The 15,766-nt window shown below is 40.1% G+C and overlaps 3 protein-coding genes across 6 annotated transcripts in view; 2 read left to right on the forward strand and 1 right to left on the reverse strand.

Annotated features, from left to right (window-relative positions):
• Positions 1-8,409, forward strand: part of TTC39C (tetratricopeptide repeat domain 39C) — a 32,778-nt gene extending 24,369 nt beyond the window's left edge. The window contains exons 9-14 of the mRNA XM_042869563.1: positions 92-201; positions 992-1,115; positions 2,699-2,796; positions 3,685-3,789; positions 5,147-5,185; positions 5,774-8,409. Coding sequence (XP_042725497.1) covers positions 92-201; positions 992-1,115; positions 2,699-2,796; positions 3,685-3,789; positions 5,147-5,185; positions 5,774-5,863 — 566 coding nt within the window. The 3' untranslated portion in view covers positions 5,864-8,409. The remainder of the gene's footprint in view (positions 1-91; positions 202-991; positions 1,116-2,698; positions 2,797-3,684; positions 3,790-5,146; positions 5,186-5,773) is intronic.
• Positions 8,410-10,380: 1,971 nt separating this feature from the next.
• CABYR (calcium binding tyrosine phosphorylation regulated) lies at positions 10,381-15,596 on the forward strand. The gene is made up of 4 exons (XM_042869564.1): positions 10,381-11,066; positions 11,153-11,206; positions 11,625-12,420; positions 14,029-15,596. The coding sequence occupies exons 1-4, from the start codon at positions 10,928-10,930 to the stop codon at positions 14,066-14,068; spliced, it is 1,029 nt and encodes a 342-aa protein (XP_042725498.1). The 5' UTR covers positions 10,381-10,927; the 3' UTR covers positions 14,069-15,596.
• OSBPL1A (oxysterol binding protein like 1A) overlaps positions 14,529-15,766 on the reverse strand; it is a 71,926-nt gene continuing 70,688 nt past the window's right edge. For all 4 annotated transcript variants that reach the window (XM_042869560.1, XM_042869559.1, XM_042869561.1 and 1 more), the window contains one exon: positions 14,529-15,695. In XM_042869560.1, coding sequence (XP_042725494.1) covers positions 15,593-15,695 — 103 coding nt within the window. In that variant the 3' untranslated portion in view covers positions 14,529-15,592. The remainder of the gene's footprint in view (positions 15,696-15,766) is intronic.

Raw genomic sequence — 15,766 nt, forward strand, 5'->3', positions numbered from 1 at the left:
CCTTCCCTTCCCTTCCCTTCCCTTCCCTTCCCTTCCCTTCCCTGTTTTTTTTAATCCCAGCAGTTAACACATTTTTGTTTCTGTATCATAGTTTGTCAAGGAGCCACTGGAGATGTCAATGGTGCTCAGAATGTGTTCAAGGAAGTTCAGAAGCTTTTCAAAAGAAAAAATAATCAGATCGAGCAATTTTCAGTGAAAAAGGTTTGGTTTAGCATAAGCTGACTTTTTTCAGAACAGTAATTTGATAATTGTGTTTCATTCTTTACCGTTATTTGTTTTTTGAATGAAGTATCCATTTTCTCCTATTTTGCTTTTGTTGCGTTAATGGGAAGGATTCAGGGGAGGAAACAAAAGTAGTGTCATATATTTTAAAGACTTGGTAAACAAAATGTGAATTGGCTTTTCAGCTGAAATAAATATTAAAGATACAGATACACAAAGAAAGGTCTCAGGCCAGGCTGGATGGGGCTTTGAGCAACCTGGTCTAGAGGTACGTATCCCTGCCTATATCAGGAGGGTTGGAACTTGATGATCTTAAAGGTCTCTTCCCAACCCAAAGCATTCTATAATTGTGATTTTCTCTCTAGATTTGTTTTTCCTACTCTTTTTTTTTTTTTTTTTAAATCTTTTTATGTCAAAACCATGATTCTTTTGGAAAGCCAAATTTGTCTTGTGAGTATCACCCAATTTAGGATTTTCAGATGTTGCAACGTCAGCATTCTGTCAATATGTATTTGGGATTGTGAAACAGAAGAGAACAAATTTAGGCTGCAAATAAAGAAGCTTTGCTTTTTATCAACGTGTAACCCTTAAATTAAGTAGAAAGTCTTTTTTATTAGTCTGAACTTTAACTTGCCAAAGATTATTTTTAAGGAAATTGTTGAATGCTTTCATGCAGCAGTTCCTATTTGATAAACTGTTTGTGAGTATCATGTTCTTTGTAGAAGGGTAGATGACAGATCTTTCTTTCTTCTTCCTTTCCAATTTGCAGGCAGATAGATTCAGAAAACAAATGCCAACCAAAGAGCTCTGTGTCCTGGCATCCATTGAAGTACTGTACTTATGGAAAGCCCTTCCAAACTGTTCCCTCTCGAACCTACAGCATATGAGCCAAGGTATAATACAGATTCTTGATACAGTTATTTATTTTAAGTGAGGTATGCCGTTTGCTACAATCATTTAAATTGTGTGGTAACAGTTGCAGAAGTATCCCTAATTTTCTAGTCCCAAAACATAATCGTGAAGCTTATGAAATCAGATTTAATCATGTAAAAATAAGCTCTAGTATTTTTTTTTTCTGTAGTTTTCCAGTAGAACAGTCCATTTTAAAGGTTGCAAACAGTAGACACTTCTGTCCTGCATACTGAAAAGCAATATAGATCTTTCTTATAAGCTCCCAGCTGGTGGTGCACATTTTAATGTGACATAGCAATATGGATTAAAATTCAGAGATAAGCTTCTTGTAAGGCTTGACGCTGACAGATGGGTCTGCATCAGCAGTCCTTGGTGGTAGGCTTTTTGCTCAGCGAAAATGTTGCTATACATCATTTGTATCTCAGGAATGAGGGGATGATGGAGTTTTTTTTTAATTTGTTTCCTCTCTTCTTGGTCAATGTTTACTTTTCTGAGGGCTTTTCCTTGGGGCTAGGAGCTCTGGTTTGTAGGGATTAAGCTGTATCCACGTGTATCTTTGTAAGTAAAATACCAGGTAACTTGAGACTTGTAATAAAAATGAGACTCAACAGTGCTACCTTTGTGTCCAAATACTTAGTGTAGCCAATCCTTAGTTATTCATAGGTGGTTTATTTGGTGACTGCGGAACTGGTTTAAATCAAGCAGAGTTTATTACATGAGGCAGAACGTGAAGTTAAAGGAGCTCTACTGTTCCCAGACTCCCAGAGCTCCTTTTGAGGGGTTGAAAATACCTGTAGGCACCCCTGTTACTGGGGTCTCTAGAAGCAATGGTGCAGGCAGGTGCAAATGGTTCCTTGTGGAACTAGCCTTGATGTAACAGCTGTTCTGAATTGGTGCTAATAAGCCTGATTAAAATGGAGCCTGATTCATTTAGTGATGGTTATGTGCATCAGTGAATACAGCGCTGTGCAGCTGAGTCACAGTCTGGCCCAACAATTAGCCGTAGCTACTCATCAGCACTGGGAATTATGATGCCAGAATTCTCTCATCTGGAGTTGTACGTCTAGTGTGGATTCCTGTGTCAGTCACTTGCCTTTGGTTTGGAACAGATAAAGTGTATCTGAAATGTTTGGATATTTTGCCCTGTTTTCCTTGAACCATGGACTGCACGCTTTTTCTTTCAATGCCTGGGACAACCCAGTTGCCAGTAGCACCAGGAGGAATGAATTGTTTCTTAACTTTAACTTTCTAGCTGATCATTCAAGGACAAACGGAGAAATGTGTTCTCTTCATGTGAGAGGAATGCACCAACTGCTTGTGACTTCAGAGGGCCGATTCATTCCTGACAGGAATTATTACATTAGTGACAGATTGCTTGATGAGATTGACACAAAATGGGTTGTGTTTAAAGGAAACTAAATCACTTTGACGTTGATTGTTACTGGCATCTCACAGTTTCTGCTCGAATTTGGTCATTAGAGTAAAAAATCACTGTAGATTGCAATTCTTATCTGAGGAGAGATTTCAATCCATCTTGTTTGTTTATTGGAATGTTTTCATTAAGCTTGTCAGGATGTTGATGATTCATCAGCTGTTGGTTTGAGGAATTTGCTTCTCGGTGCCATACACAAATGCCTGGGAAATTCTGAAGATGCTGTTCAGGTAAATTGTTAATTATACCATCAGTTGTATTTTATGAACTATGATTTTATTAATCAGTAAATACTGTTGAGGAAGTTTGTTAAGCAAACTGCTAATTTTCAATCTATTGATCAGTCTGTTATATGAATTCAAACAGAATATGTTGGGTTCTTTTCTGAATTTAGGCCATTCTATTGTAAAAGCAATTGCCCAATGTTGAGCAAGCATGGCAGTTAATGTGTTCTGAGGAGCAAGAGTTAAGTGGGAACTGGGGTGAAGATTGGAAAAGTTCTTGTACTGCTGGGTTTGCTCTTTACAAAAAAAGAAAATCAACTAAAAACAAACACAAAACTTGTTGACCTTTTGAAGGCATGGATGTACTGCTTCTGCTCTAGGGCTTTTGAGCTATTAGACACTAAGAGGTGACGAGAGATTAGCAAATGCAAAATAATAACTCTGCCACTGTAGGCGGAACCTCTTTTTTTTCCTTCCCTCCCCAGGTCTGAATACAATTTACATAAGGAGCTAGAGAGCTGTTGTTGCTACTACATCTCCCTACCAACCCGCCCTCAGAAGTAGTTGAAATAATCCGTGTACTTTATCTCCAAAGTTAAAGTTCCTTGTCAGTCTTAGTAGTTTCAAATATAATGTTGAAAAAAACCTTGACATGGTCCACTTATTGCTTGTAAAAAAAAAATGCAAACTAGTAATTCTGCCTTGATTCATTAGTGTTAGCAAAAACCTCCCCGTCCTTGCTTAAAGAATCTGCACCATTGGAAATGTTAACATATTCACATGTTACTTTGGCTAATTTCAAATGCTTGAAATTGAAAGGTACTTTTGGATTTTTAAGTGATCTTCTATTTTAAGATGTTATTTCAGTCTTTTTTTTTTCTTTTCCTATTATAGTACTTTCAGCAGGCTGCTAAAGATGAGCTGTGCCGTCAAAACAACTTGTACATCCAGCCATATGCTTGCTATGAGCTTGGCTGTCTTCTATTAGACAATCCAGAGGTAATAGTATCACCTATTTTTAAACTCTGTAAAAAATATATATATATAAAATAAATGTGGTGCAGAATCAGCACAGCACTGTACAAGCAACGAAACAAAGTTGATGGGTGAGAAGCTTAATATATCTGTTGGTAACACTGTAATGCAATACTTAGTTGTTACTGGGTTTTATTTGTACATGAATTATTAGACTCTGGGATTCTTCAGAGGAGTTGCTACATTCCTGATTCTGTAGCAGTAAGATAAACGTGTGCAAACCTTCTGTCTTTCTGTAGCTGTGATGTTTATGGACAGTCAGCACTGAAGCAAGAATTTGATGCACTGGAACAGGTTGCCCAAGGAGGCTGTTGGTGCCCCATCCCTGGAGGCATTCAAGGCCAGGCTGGATGTGGCTCTGGGCAGCCTGGTCTGCTGGTTGGCGACCCTGCACATAGCAGGGGGTTGAAACTGGGTGATCATTGTAGTCCTTTTCAACCCAGGCCATTGTATTATATGATTTTGATGAGCAAAGCACTGTATTTTGATTTATTATTTATTCCTTCTCACCAACAAGTTTACACTTGTTGTAACTGCTGCTCAGTAGAAGGGTGACAGGTAGTGAGGTTATCTGAAGGTTCTGAGAATTAGGAGCATTTTATCTTTCCTTCTTGCTTTATATATAGCATTTGCACACAGTTAACAGGCTTCACATTGTGTGTTTCAGGGCTGAATAAGCCTTGGCTTGTAGCTGCTGCTGAGAAGCTGTGGTAGATAGCACTTAGTGTGTGAAGGAAGCCACTTCTTGTGGCACTTGGTGAGGGAATAAATACTGCTTGTGTTACATGAGATGGGGTTGGGTGGGGAAAAGGAGCTAGAATTAGAGGTACGTGGTGCTGTTTTTAGAAGATTGCACTCACTAGCTTGAGATATCGTGCAGTTCATATTTGAGAGCTCTGTAATGACTGTGAAAAAGATGGGAATAGAATTTTACAAATTACAATTACTAGAGAGGATAAGTGTATTGAAGACTATGCATATAGAAAGCACACTTCTGTTAAATGTATGTTACTTTGAAATGACTCATAATTATATATTGGATCTGTCATACAATCTGATTCATCTTTGTTAAATTAACCCGGTTAGAACCATATTATGTGAGATTTTAGTATGGCTATGTCAATAATAAAAACTGTTTTGTAGATGTTATTTGTTTTTTATTTACTTGTAATACTTTAAATTAAAGAAGTACTCTACAATAAGAAATAATGCCTTGTTTTCAAGGTAGAGATGCTATTCTAGTCTGACTAGGCTGTATGCTTGAGATACATACTGCAACATTTGCAATGCAATTCTAATGCAGTGTCTTTTCCTTTTGCAGACCGTGCCAAGAGGCAAAACCTTACTTCTCCAAGCCAAGGTAAAAACTAAGACACTTTGCACTTACTGTTCTCAGAGGAGGGTATCTGAGAAGTTGTGGTGATTTGATTTGTTGGTTTGTTTGTTTTGTCATTGTCCATCACCTTTAATCTACAATGCTAACTTTGTAGGTACATATTTATGTATATGAAGTGCATTTGTGTTTTGTAGATACGTATTTATAGGTCATTAGAGCTCACAGTAGTGACCTCTGCTGGACTGTTATGACTTTGCCATATTTTTGGCTAAGATTCAGCAGTAAACGTTTGGAAACTGCAGCTCTCTCCTTCATACATGTTCCTCTGGTCCCTGACTTTGGGATCTTTCTTGAGCTATAAGGCTTGCATAATTTTCCAGGTACTGTTAAACTGAATAGGATCCAAACAACACACTGAAAATTGAAGCTTTCTGCTCTTTTTGCCAACTTAGAACTTCTGTAAGCCAGAGATATGAATAGCAATATGGAATCTCCACTTCATCTCTCCAGTCTGTTTTGTAGCTTGACTTCTTAATCATTATTAGTGAAATTATTTTCATATCCTAAAATGAAGGAATCTAATATTTGCATGCTTTTTTTTTTTAATTTCAGGAGGAATTTACAGGCTATGACTTTGAGAACAGATTGCATGTCCGCATCCATGCAGCCTTAGCTTCTCTAAGGGAAGTTGTTCCACAGTGACAAACAGGAAGTTGTGTTGTCCGTTCCCACAGTTTCTGCACTTTAGGATGAAGCAGAAGAAAAAAAGCTGTTGGGAAGACCAGCTTTTCTTCTGGAAACCACTTGTGCCAGAGACACTTTCATCATGTGGTTAGGAGTTGGTATGGCTTAGTAAAATACTACAATTTCAACTGAAAGTAAATCAACCAAGCAGAAGGTTAAGTGACCTTGCGTATTTTAACTCTTCGCTTTTTAGTTTGTTTAAACCGAGGGGAACACAGTTATTCAGTGACTCATCAGGGGAGCCTAAATAAGCACACAGCTTACTTCAATGTTGGCAGATGGGATCTTTTTTTATTTTTAAAGTTTTAAAGCAGATCTAAATCTAAAATATGCTAAAGGGGGGGGTGTTTCTGTTTTGATTAGAATACGATAGAAGTAATTGGTACAAATGTTGAAGAAGGGAATGGGCAGAACACTTATTTTCTTGAAGCATTAGCCAAAACACAAAAGAAGGAAAACCGTTCAGCCACAAAGAGCAGATCTTGCTGAATTTTAGAGTTTTATTTCAGTGAATTCATATGAATAATTTGCCAATTTAAAACCTCCCATTCCCTTTCCATTATTTGTTGCTTCCTTCTCAGCACGGCTCATACTTCTGATACAAATTCTATCAGCACTTAAGATCTTGGCTTCTGGTACATTCCAGCCAAACACTTTGCTTTGCATGTAATCACAGTGAGGGCGATTTTCATTTTGCTCTTAAAATTCTGACCAGTGCATTCAGATAAGTAGGCCACCTACAGTAATTCTACGTGTTTTCCATTGAAGCTGCTAAACCTTTATGGCAGTGACTTTACAGCTATTAAATCAGACAAAACAGTACACCCACCACCCACCTCCAACCCTATTTTTGTAGTTTTACCAATGCTGTGCTATCTTAAGTCTCTACATGATATTCCAAATTTGTGGCGTTGACATTTGAAGTTGACTTACTGAAGACACTCTGAGAGCTTGAAACTTACATCATGATCCCATATATGTATATTGTTTTTAGTACTGGCCATCTGTATCCTTGTTTGTAGATTTTTAAAAAGCAAAACAAAAAAAACCAAAAACATTTTGTCTGTAGCATCTCCCTATGTTGCATATTCAGTTAGTATCATTACCTAGAAGGTAACGAAGGTATGTTATTTATTTTTTTTTTTTTTAAAGAAACTTTTATCAGTGGAAATCTGACCAGGAAGTTAATTGAATTATGTTACTTTGCAAAGCCAAGAAAACTGGATATCTTCAAAAATAATTTTTGAAAAGCCTTATCTTTACTTTGGTCAGGTTGCCTTAAACAGTTCCTTAGCTTAAACGTTTTGCTTCTTTTTCTAACTTGTTGCAGAAGATGTTGCTGTGTTGCCAAGGTTTCATACCTTGCCCCACATAGAACCTCCATTGATTTGCTTTTGAGGTTGCATCTAAAGCAAGACTGACATGGAGGAGAAAAGTAATACTGGATTTGGTAGGCCAAAGGAAATTGGTTGCACTTCTGGAGCAGTTACACTCTTCTATTGCAGTTCCTGAAGGAGAAGAGAGACTTTATTTTTCTAAACTGTAGGTGTGTTGCAGATAGGATGCTGTCAGCTTTTCTATTCCACTTAATCAGTAATATTGAATCACAGAGGAGTGTTCAACCTTTTTTGAACTGGTCAATCCAAATAAGTATTGAATAGAGAACAATATATTGTGTCTGTATATAAGTAGTAAATTCTTAGAATCCAAATTATAATTTTCAAGGAAGGTCTCCAGTATACTTGAAATTTTATTTTGTCCTACCTTTTAATATTTTGTGTCAGGGACACAGTCCACTCTGGATAAATAGATAGAAACATTGCATTTAATGGCAAAATTCCTTTCAAACACACTGCTTAAGTATACCATGAGCCTAGGCTATTCAGGACACAAAGCACCTGCATGTGATTGGTGTTGGGATGTCTGGGGTCTACAAATGTTGGAGGTAGCTAGCAAATTGTAGTAAACTTGATTACAAGGCCTGTTCTGCTCACTGGGCCAAGAGGCAGTCCAAAAAGACACTATATATTCCTGTAAAGGTTTAACTCTGTGCAAGTTGCAGCTTTTCTGTGGATTTAGCAAATCATCACTGAGATGGAACCATTGGTTTCTGTAATTTTTTTCTCCCTCCGTAGGAGAATCTCCTGCTTTATAAATGTCACATTTGTTTTTTATGTTAGATTGTGCCTGTGATGAGAAAAATTTCAACTGTATTTTGTGCAAACCGGTATGTTTTTATACTTTGGAACTCGGAGGCATGGTCTAATAGCAATAACAGAATATGCATCTTGCTAGTTAACATGTTAAGAATATCTTTACTGAGTCAGGTATTTTTTGTTGATGTTGATGCAGTTTTTATCTCAATATGATTCATTTCAAATAAATAACTAGAATTTATAGATGTCACAGAGTGGCATATTTATTGTGACGTACTGTAAATGTTGTTAATTTACAGAACTTGCACTTTTATATTTCTGAGTAAAATTAAAAGAAACGTGGACATGCGTTTTGTTCCCTGGCTCCTTGAATTTGTCTTTCAAACTGGTGGCTTCCTCAACAAGGTGGTGTTGAGCACTGGAAAAACTTCTGGGATGTCAAGTGACTGTAAGAAAGCTTTCTAGTCAGTAATTACCTCAGCTTCTGCTCTTCCAGTATAGTATCAGTCCCCTGGTTTAGAAAGTGAGTTACATGTGTCATGTTGAGACCAACCACAGAACGAATGAGGTTTAACATACTTCCAAGAGAACCCAACACAGTTGTGTTTGTTGTATCCCTACACTTTGGAAAAATGCTTCTAAGTTACTCTAAAGCAAACCCTTTAATTTCTCCTGTCTCTGATTGTTTCCTATTCCTATAAAGCTGTGCTTTATTCTGAAATAAAACTCCCCAAATGTGGTACTGAATTGCTTTTCAGTTTACAGCAGTCTGGTTGTTTTCCCAACAACTGATGATGTTCTTGCTTCCAAACTGCATTGTAGCTATCTGAAAGTTGAACAGTAAGTATTACAGTCATGTAGAGCTGTATGGGGTTTTACAAGGGTGATGTTAGAACTTTTCAGTGGAGTAAAAGCAGAGCGTCACATACAAAATTTGAATTCCTTTTCCAGCCATTATTAAATACTCATATTAACAGTGGTAGCAATCATTGCATGAAGAACTGTGCAGTCGCAAAAACAGAAGATTAAAGCTAATATTATGAAGTTATATTTTTAGCTGTCTTTGAAGGGGATTGGGCAGCCACTGGCATCTGAATATGCATGAGCATGCTCGTCATTGGATCAGCAGAGGTTCTAGAGGCAGTCTGTAATGTAAGTGGTAGACTACACTGAGCTTTGGGAGTAAGCAGTACAGGTACACTGCCTCTACTTTGTCATCCTGACAGAGCTGTCAAACAAAACTCTGCTAATGAGAGTTTTTGTAGATGTTTATACAACATTGTCTTTCATCCTGATGTTTTGAGGTGAGTAGAAAAGGCTTCAAAAACCAGCCTTCTGCAAGTCTTTTGATATAAGGTGGGATTATACAAGGATACGAGTTCCACTTCAGGCTCTTTGGAGTTAAATACTGAGCTGCTCCTATTTCACTGCATTTTTATTTTTCTTAACAAGTTTGGGTGCCCCAACTGGGACCCAGTGCAGGTCACCAGAGTAGGCGGTGTTGCTTCATGCTCCTGCTCAGAATCTTTGCCTTATCACCCAAGATTTTCACGACCTACTTAGTCCCTGTATTTTAACCAGTGTTTTAGCCACAGACAATTCTGTTCACATTCAGTTTTCTTATTACCCCAAACTTTTTGATTGCCACTTTTTCCAAAATATTGTCTTGTCTTTTGATGTGACTTCTTCCAAGACAAAGTTCCAGTGGTGCAGAGGAAGAAAGGGAGATTGCTAGACTCAGTTGAGCAAGAAACATTTGCGTAACACCCATCCCTGTTTCATTCAGATCAATGTGTAACATATTGGGGGAAAAAATAACTTCTAACCAGTGTGATGTATCTTCTGTAAATTGTACTTAATGAAGAGCTAATAACAAACTGATTTTTCTTCTCAGAAGCAGAAAGCTTGTCTGGGACCTTAAATCACTGAACTTCTATCAATTAGTCTCTAGCTCACGTAAGACTTTAACATTGTCTAGAAACTGTCACTTCTGCATCTGGGTCAAAGGCTGGTGGGATGAGGTGACTGTCTCCAGTTAGGCTGACAGGCTTCCCAGTATTGGGCCCAAGGCCAGTGTGTTTTAGTAGAGCAGCTGGTACTGTTCTTAAGATGGCTTCCAAAAATGGCATTCAAGTTCCAGTACAGTGAATGGGTTCCCAGTCAGTTTTTTTTTTTTTTTCCTGTGAGTTCCTATGCTGTGCTCTTCCATTTCAAACAGATGTGTTTGTTAGTGTCTGAAGCTTTCATAAGTATTTAGGCTGGATTTTGCTTCTGCTTGGTGAGCTCTAATCATACTTTTCCCTGTTTTTATAATATCTGTATCTAAACATCTCCAAAGCTTTTATTGTGCAGTTTCACAGACCCAGAGTTCTGACAGTTTTTGGAAGAAGGATGTCAATGGGTATGATGCATGAGAACTGTGACATCACACTCTGCTCAGCCCTGGGCAGGAGAGGCTGCAGTGGGAGCAGGTACCAGGGTGGCGTGGGGATGGCAGGTGTGCCCTGAAAACCCTTGCTTTAAGGTAATTGTCTTTTGTCATGTCATGGGGGAGGAAGAAGAGGTTGTTCTGGTGGTGTTGGTGTTTTTTTGTCTGTTTTGGAAATAGGATGTTTTTTGAATTACCATTACGGTTTTCTAGCTTGCTGGCCATTCAGACTTCCTGCTACGTGAAAAGCCAGCATGGGGGGTGTCAATGATTGGGCTCTTTAAGGGAAAGTGGCATTGGGGAGTATTGGAGAAAGGTTTGTGGTGGCCTAGGCCACTGCCATGGTGCTGCTGGAATCCCACAGGGATGTGCAGGTGCTCAGCTCAGGCATTTTCTTGCTGCAGATGAGAAGCTGTGAGCCGGCCTCAGAGTGTGACAATGGAGCCTCCAGACAATGTTCTGAGCTGCCTCAAGACTTTGCTTGAGGGTGTGAGCAGAGCTGTCATTAAACAGAAACCAGAAGACATTGCTGGGTTTTTAGCTTCTTATTTCCAAGAGTTCATTGACTTCCAAAAAGGTTTGTTCGTACCAATCCTTACCTGAATAGCATAAGCTCTCCGAGTGCATATCTAACTCCAGCTTAATTTGTGCTTCTGTTTTCAGAGAATCCAGATTTGGTTTTAACAGAAGTGGTGGAAAAATTTGATCTTAAGCAGGGTAAGATAATTGTTGTCTGTTCTCCTAGAGTATTTTCAGATGATGTTCCAACATAAGTGGTTGCAAGTAGTTTTCACTTATGTGGGCTGCATCTCAACTGTACCTAGACCTGTGAAAGAGGCACATAAGCTCTGTGCAGTGTGTGAGAACATAGCCACCGCTGCGAGGTTAGGAATACAGTTAAGGAGCCCATGATTTTGAAGTGGTACCAGTGCCTTCTGAGTTTTCTTTTGCCTTCCTAATGGGAAGCAACAAACTTCCTCTCGGGAAGCTTCATAAATGTGCTGTAGAACATCTGATTGACTAGGCTGAAATCAATCTTCACTTCAATGGAAACGTGCTAATACATTGCCATTAGGTGTTTGTTTTCTGCCTTTTATTTTTTATTTATTTATTTAATTAATTAATTACTTCGCAGAAACTTGGAATGGGGAACTGGAAGAGAAGACATCAAATCATAATGAGGCTTTGCTTTTTACTGAGTCCCAGAGAAAGGAATCGTGTACTGACAGAGAGGAAGATGATCATCTTGAAGACCTCACTTCACGTAGCTCCAGAGTAACTCTGTGCCCATCACCAACCAGTTCTGTTCCAGAAAGCATGCACCCCACTGGACCTGACAGAGCTTTATCCCCTGAAGGATCTGAAGTTGAGTATGTGCCTTCTGAACCTGCCCAGCTCCCTGCCCAGGTGGAAGATAGTGGTTCTGTTTGTCTTGTGAGGGATGTGGCAACCACTGTGCAGACTCTTCAGGAAGATGTTTCTGCTGCCTCGGCAGCTGAGGCTTCTAGGTCACAACTAGGAGTGCAGCCTTGGTCTTCCATGAGTGGAGAACTAGGACCCTCCAACACCCAGGTCCTTGTTTTAACAACTGATACAAATCAGGTTTCCTCAGTCCACCTACAGGAAGGACTCTCATCTCTTCCACCACCACCACCTTCTAAAGAAGAGTTGCAGGCTGTGCCTTCCTGTAGTGCAGCTAAGGTTATTTCAACCATTGATAAACTGATAATGGATGCAGAGGTTCCTTCCTACACACAGCAGTTTCCAGATAAAATAATCCTTTCCTTTAGTGGACAAGCTCTTTCTTCTGTAAAGCTGTCATTAAACGCGGGCCAGGTCTCATGGCTGATCGCTAATGATGCAGTGTTCCAGCCTGAGCAGATGGAAGGCATAGCACCGATGGAAGCAGCTGAGCAAGCTTGTTGCTTCAGGTAAGAAAGTCTGGGTCCTTGTCATCTTCCCAGCCCTTCAGCTTCACGCAATGGAAAAGCACCTTCATTGGTGCAATACATGGCAGCAATGGCTTCTAAGAAACTGCTGTATGAATGCCATCTGCTTGGCCCCAGTGCATGTGTGTTAGAGCTCTCTGCAATCTGTCAAGAAATGGGACTAGCTCTGGGCAAGATCCTGCATTCCCATGGGTAAATACAGATAAGAGTGATGGGAAGGGGGCCCTTGATTCCTAATAGTTCTGCTCAAAACAAGGCGTATTTCTGGCATATTTCTGAAACAGATACTGGGTACTGAGATGTGATGCATCTGCACTATTGCTAAAGGTGCAACAGGTTTTGATTACTTTCTTGAATGATATCCTGTTCTATCACTAATGTGAGGTTTACCACTTAAAAAACAAATGGTGGTGGTTGCCTGTGCTGTCTTGGTGAGTCTGGTGAGTTTCTGCAGCTGGACCAAAGAGGCCAATTGGTTTGCAGCCATGAAGAAAACTGGTGCTCACGTTTCCTGGTGGGGCCCTCACAAGCAGCCCTTCTCTATGTTAATGTGCCCAGCTCAGCCCTTGCCCAGCTGGAGAAACACTCCATGGTGGAGGTCCCCAGTCCCAGGTCTCCTGGTCTTGTCCCAGCACAGCTGTGAGGTATCAGTAAAGAATGGTGTAGGGGAAAATTGAGCTTAGGCAGACTGTAAATGAAAAATACTGGCTTGTTAACAAATGCTTTGGGGGAAGTTTGAGAGACACAACTTCAAAAATACAAGTCAAATAGGTGAGTTCTCAAATGCTTGCTCAGCAGAACCTCTTGACCGTAAGTAACTTTGCTTTTCTAGGCTGTAGCTATGGCAGCCGTGTACAAAACTGCCTTGCTATCCCCGATCTCTTCTCTAACATGCTTCCTTCTACCAAGTGCAGCTATGCTTGATTTAGATAGAAAGACTTGCAGTCTCTATATGGAATTCACTGTTTCTGCTATTAACCTTCTTGGCTTTTTATTGTTGTAGACGTGGCATCAAGTGGAGCAGGACAACCACCACTATTTTCTAATGTTTGGCCCTTTCTTGTCTAACTTACATATTTGAAATGAGCTCAAAAATCTGCCATAAGCACCTGCTTCAATTTATGCAATGCAAGAAGAAAAAAAAAGGGAAAATGCTGCACCTTTCCTTTTCATGGGCTCTACTGTTAAATAACAACCAGGACTGTAAATCTATTAGCTGTGTTTTTGCACAGCAAGATGCAGGTGCTAGGACGCTCACTGGAGCCCCAGTCCTGGTTGTCAGCCCAGCTGATGAGAAAAAAGCCATGATAACTGCTGCTATATCATCCCTCTGGATGATGTATGGCTGCAAAAAAAGGCTGACAAGCCAAGGCTGAGCACACAGGTATAAATGTCCTTGCAGAAAGTTACACTAGTGCAGCACAGACTGTCATTACATCAGGCACCAATCTCAGAGTATTAATGAGTAGAAAAAAGAAAAATCCATTCTTAGGAAACAAAAATCCCTCAAAAGAGAACCTGATGTTGAGTAGAGGTTTTCTTCTTAAATCTTCTGGGGAAGGCAGGAACTAAATGCTCTGTTTTTCCTAGAGTGGAATGTTCCATTATGGATGGCATGCTGAAGAACTGACACAACAGCTCTCAAAATCACTTAACAGCTGGGCAACTTTGAGGGTAAGACTTGAAATGCTGGCCACAGTGAAGAGCTGAGTGCAGAAGCGATGAGGTATCCAATTTTTGCCCTCACCATAAGAACCAGGCAACGCGCAGCCAAAAAAAAGCATTTCTCCTCATCTGTGCAGATGGCTCCAGTACCACTGCCCTACCTGGGTAATTCTAGTTGCACACAGAATAAAAACAGAAAGCATCTCCCTGCCTTTGTAGCTGTTCCACTAGTCCACGTTCAAGGCTTGAGCAGTGGGCTCACTGCATGCTCAGAATGAATGCTTTGCCCCAGCTCCTGGCGCCAGACTTCTCCTACTGAGAGGAAGAGAGGTCACCGAAGCACACTATCCAGCATCACTGCAGCAACTTTGGAGGCCGGCTCAGAAGGGGTCACCACTGTCAAACACCATTCACTTTAGACTAGATGCAAGAAGTTTTGAAGCCTTTATTTAGTAGCAATTAAATTATTCAATTAACACTAACCTCCAGACAGCAGTTAAAATATTGTACAAGGAACAGCTCGCCCTCTAGAAGCTCTGTACACAGTTCAGTGTAAACTTACACTCTAAGATTGAATGCACCCCACTGAAAAGGGGTAAAGCAGCTGTGCACAGGAGGCCTCGCTGAAGTGCCTTCCTACCTCTGAGATGCACAAGGCTTCCTTCCAGGCAGCCTGCACTGTGCAGACAGTCCCACCGGGTCCCAGACTGATCCACTTCTTGCCTGTTTGCAGTGGTGCTGGGCACCAGAACTCATAGTGCATTGAACAGATTCTTTTCAAACCTGTTACTAGTGTGCAGTTGAAATCCAATCCATAGGTGTTTAAATGGCTCTTAATTCCTTAAACCATAAGGCTTGTAGCAAAAAAAGGAGAGCAAAATTCAAAACACACTGCACAAAATATTGAATAAATACCTCTGAGTAACGTCACCAGCTTAAACAACTGCATGAAGGCTCCAGAGATGGGCGTGCTTCTGGGAGCTCTGACCAGAGCTCAGGATTGAAGGGAGTTACTTCAGTAAAAGAAAAGTTGCTTTATGAAAAATTGCCTCTGTACAAAAGTGACACACCCTTCTCTGCTTTAAGAACAGAATATTGCAATGACTTTGTGTGCTTTTAGACATTCCCATGTCATAATAAATAAAACCAGTTTTGCTTGTGCCAATGTTATCTACGAAAGAAGGTATCCACAGAACAGCCAAGGTGTTCCGTTCCTCATACACCACGACCTAATATAGGTGTATTCAGCAAACCAGGCAGCTGTACATCATGGTGACTTGCTGACTTTGTCCACGTAGGACCCACTGCCAGCCAAAACAGTTCATCCCCTACCTAAAGGACTGCAGTCACGTACCGCCAGATTTACTGCGGAGATGCGTAATATTCTGTTGGATAACATGTTAGTTCTTTCAGGAGGTAAGTAAAATGAGGGAAAACATTAAAACAGATTAAGACTTATTTGTATCAGCCACAGGCTTCTTATTGCATTTTAATAAATATCAGGCAAATTAAAGTAGTTTCTGTCCCAGTAGTTGCCAGAATAGAGCCAGTCCTGTGTGCCGGTGTGGGGATTGGGGCCTTGATGGAACCATCTGTAAGGAAACATTCAGCATGTTACCAAAGCTATCCATACATTGCTGTAGTTCAGAACTGCTTTGCTGCG

Source organism: Lagopus leucura, unplaced genomic scaffold, assembly GCF_019238085.1.
Source record: "Lagopus leucura isolate 7727_CA_CO unplaced genomic scaffold, USGS_WTPT01 Super-Scaffold_100002, whole genome shotgun sequence".
Taxonomy (NCBI): Eukaryota; Metazoa; Chordata; class Aves; order Galliformes; family Phasianidae; genus Lagopus; species Lagopus leucura.

What these genes read in the sequence shown, in the direction of transcription:
- CABYR (XM_042869564.1), top strand. Translation starts at nt 10,928, where the DNA reads ATGGAGCCTCCAGACAATGTTCTGAGCTGCCTCAAGACTTTGCTTGAG. An exon ending in GTTCATTGACTTCCAAAAAG is followed by an intron (nt 11,067 to 11,152) that starts GTTTGTTCGTAC and finishes TTCTGTTTTCAG; the next exon opens with AGAATCCAGATTTGGTTTTA. An exon ending in AAAATTTGATCTTAAGCAGG is followed by an intron (nt 11,207 to 11,624) that starts GTAAGATAATTG and finishes ATTACTTCGCAG; the next exon opens with AAACTTGGAATGGGGAACTG.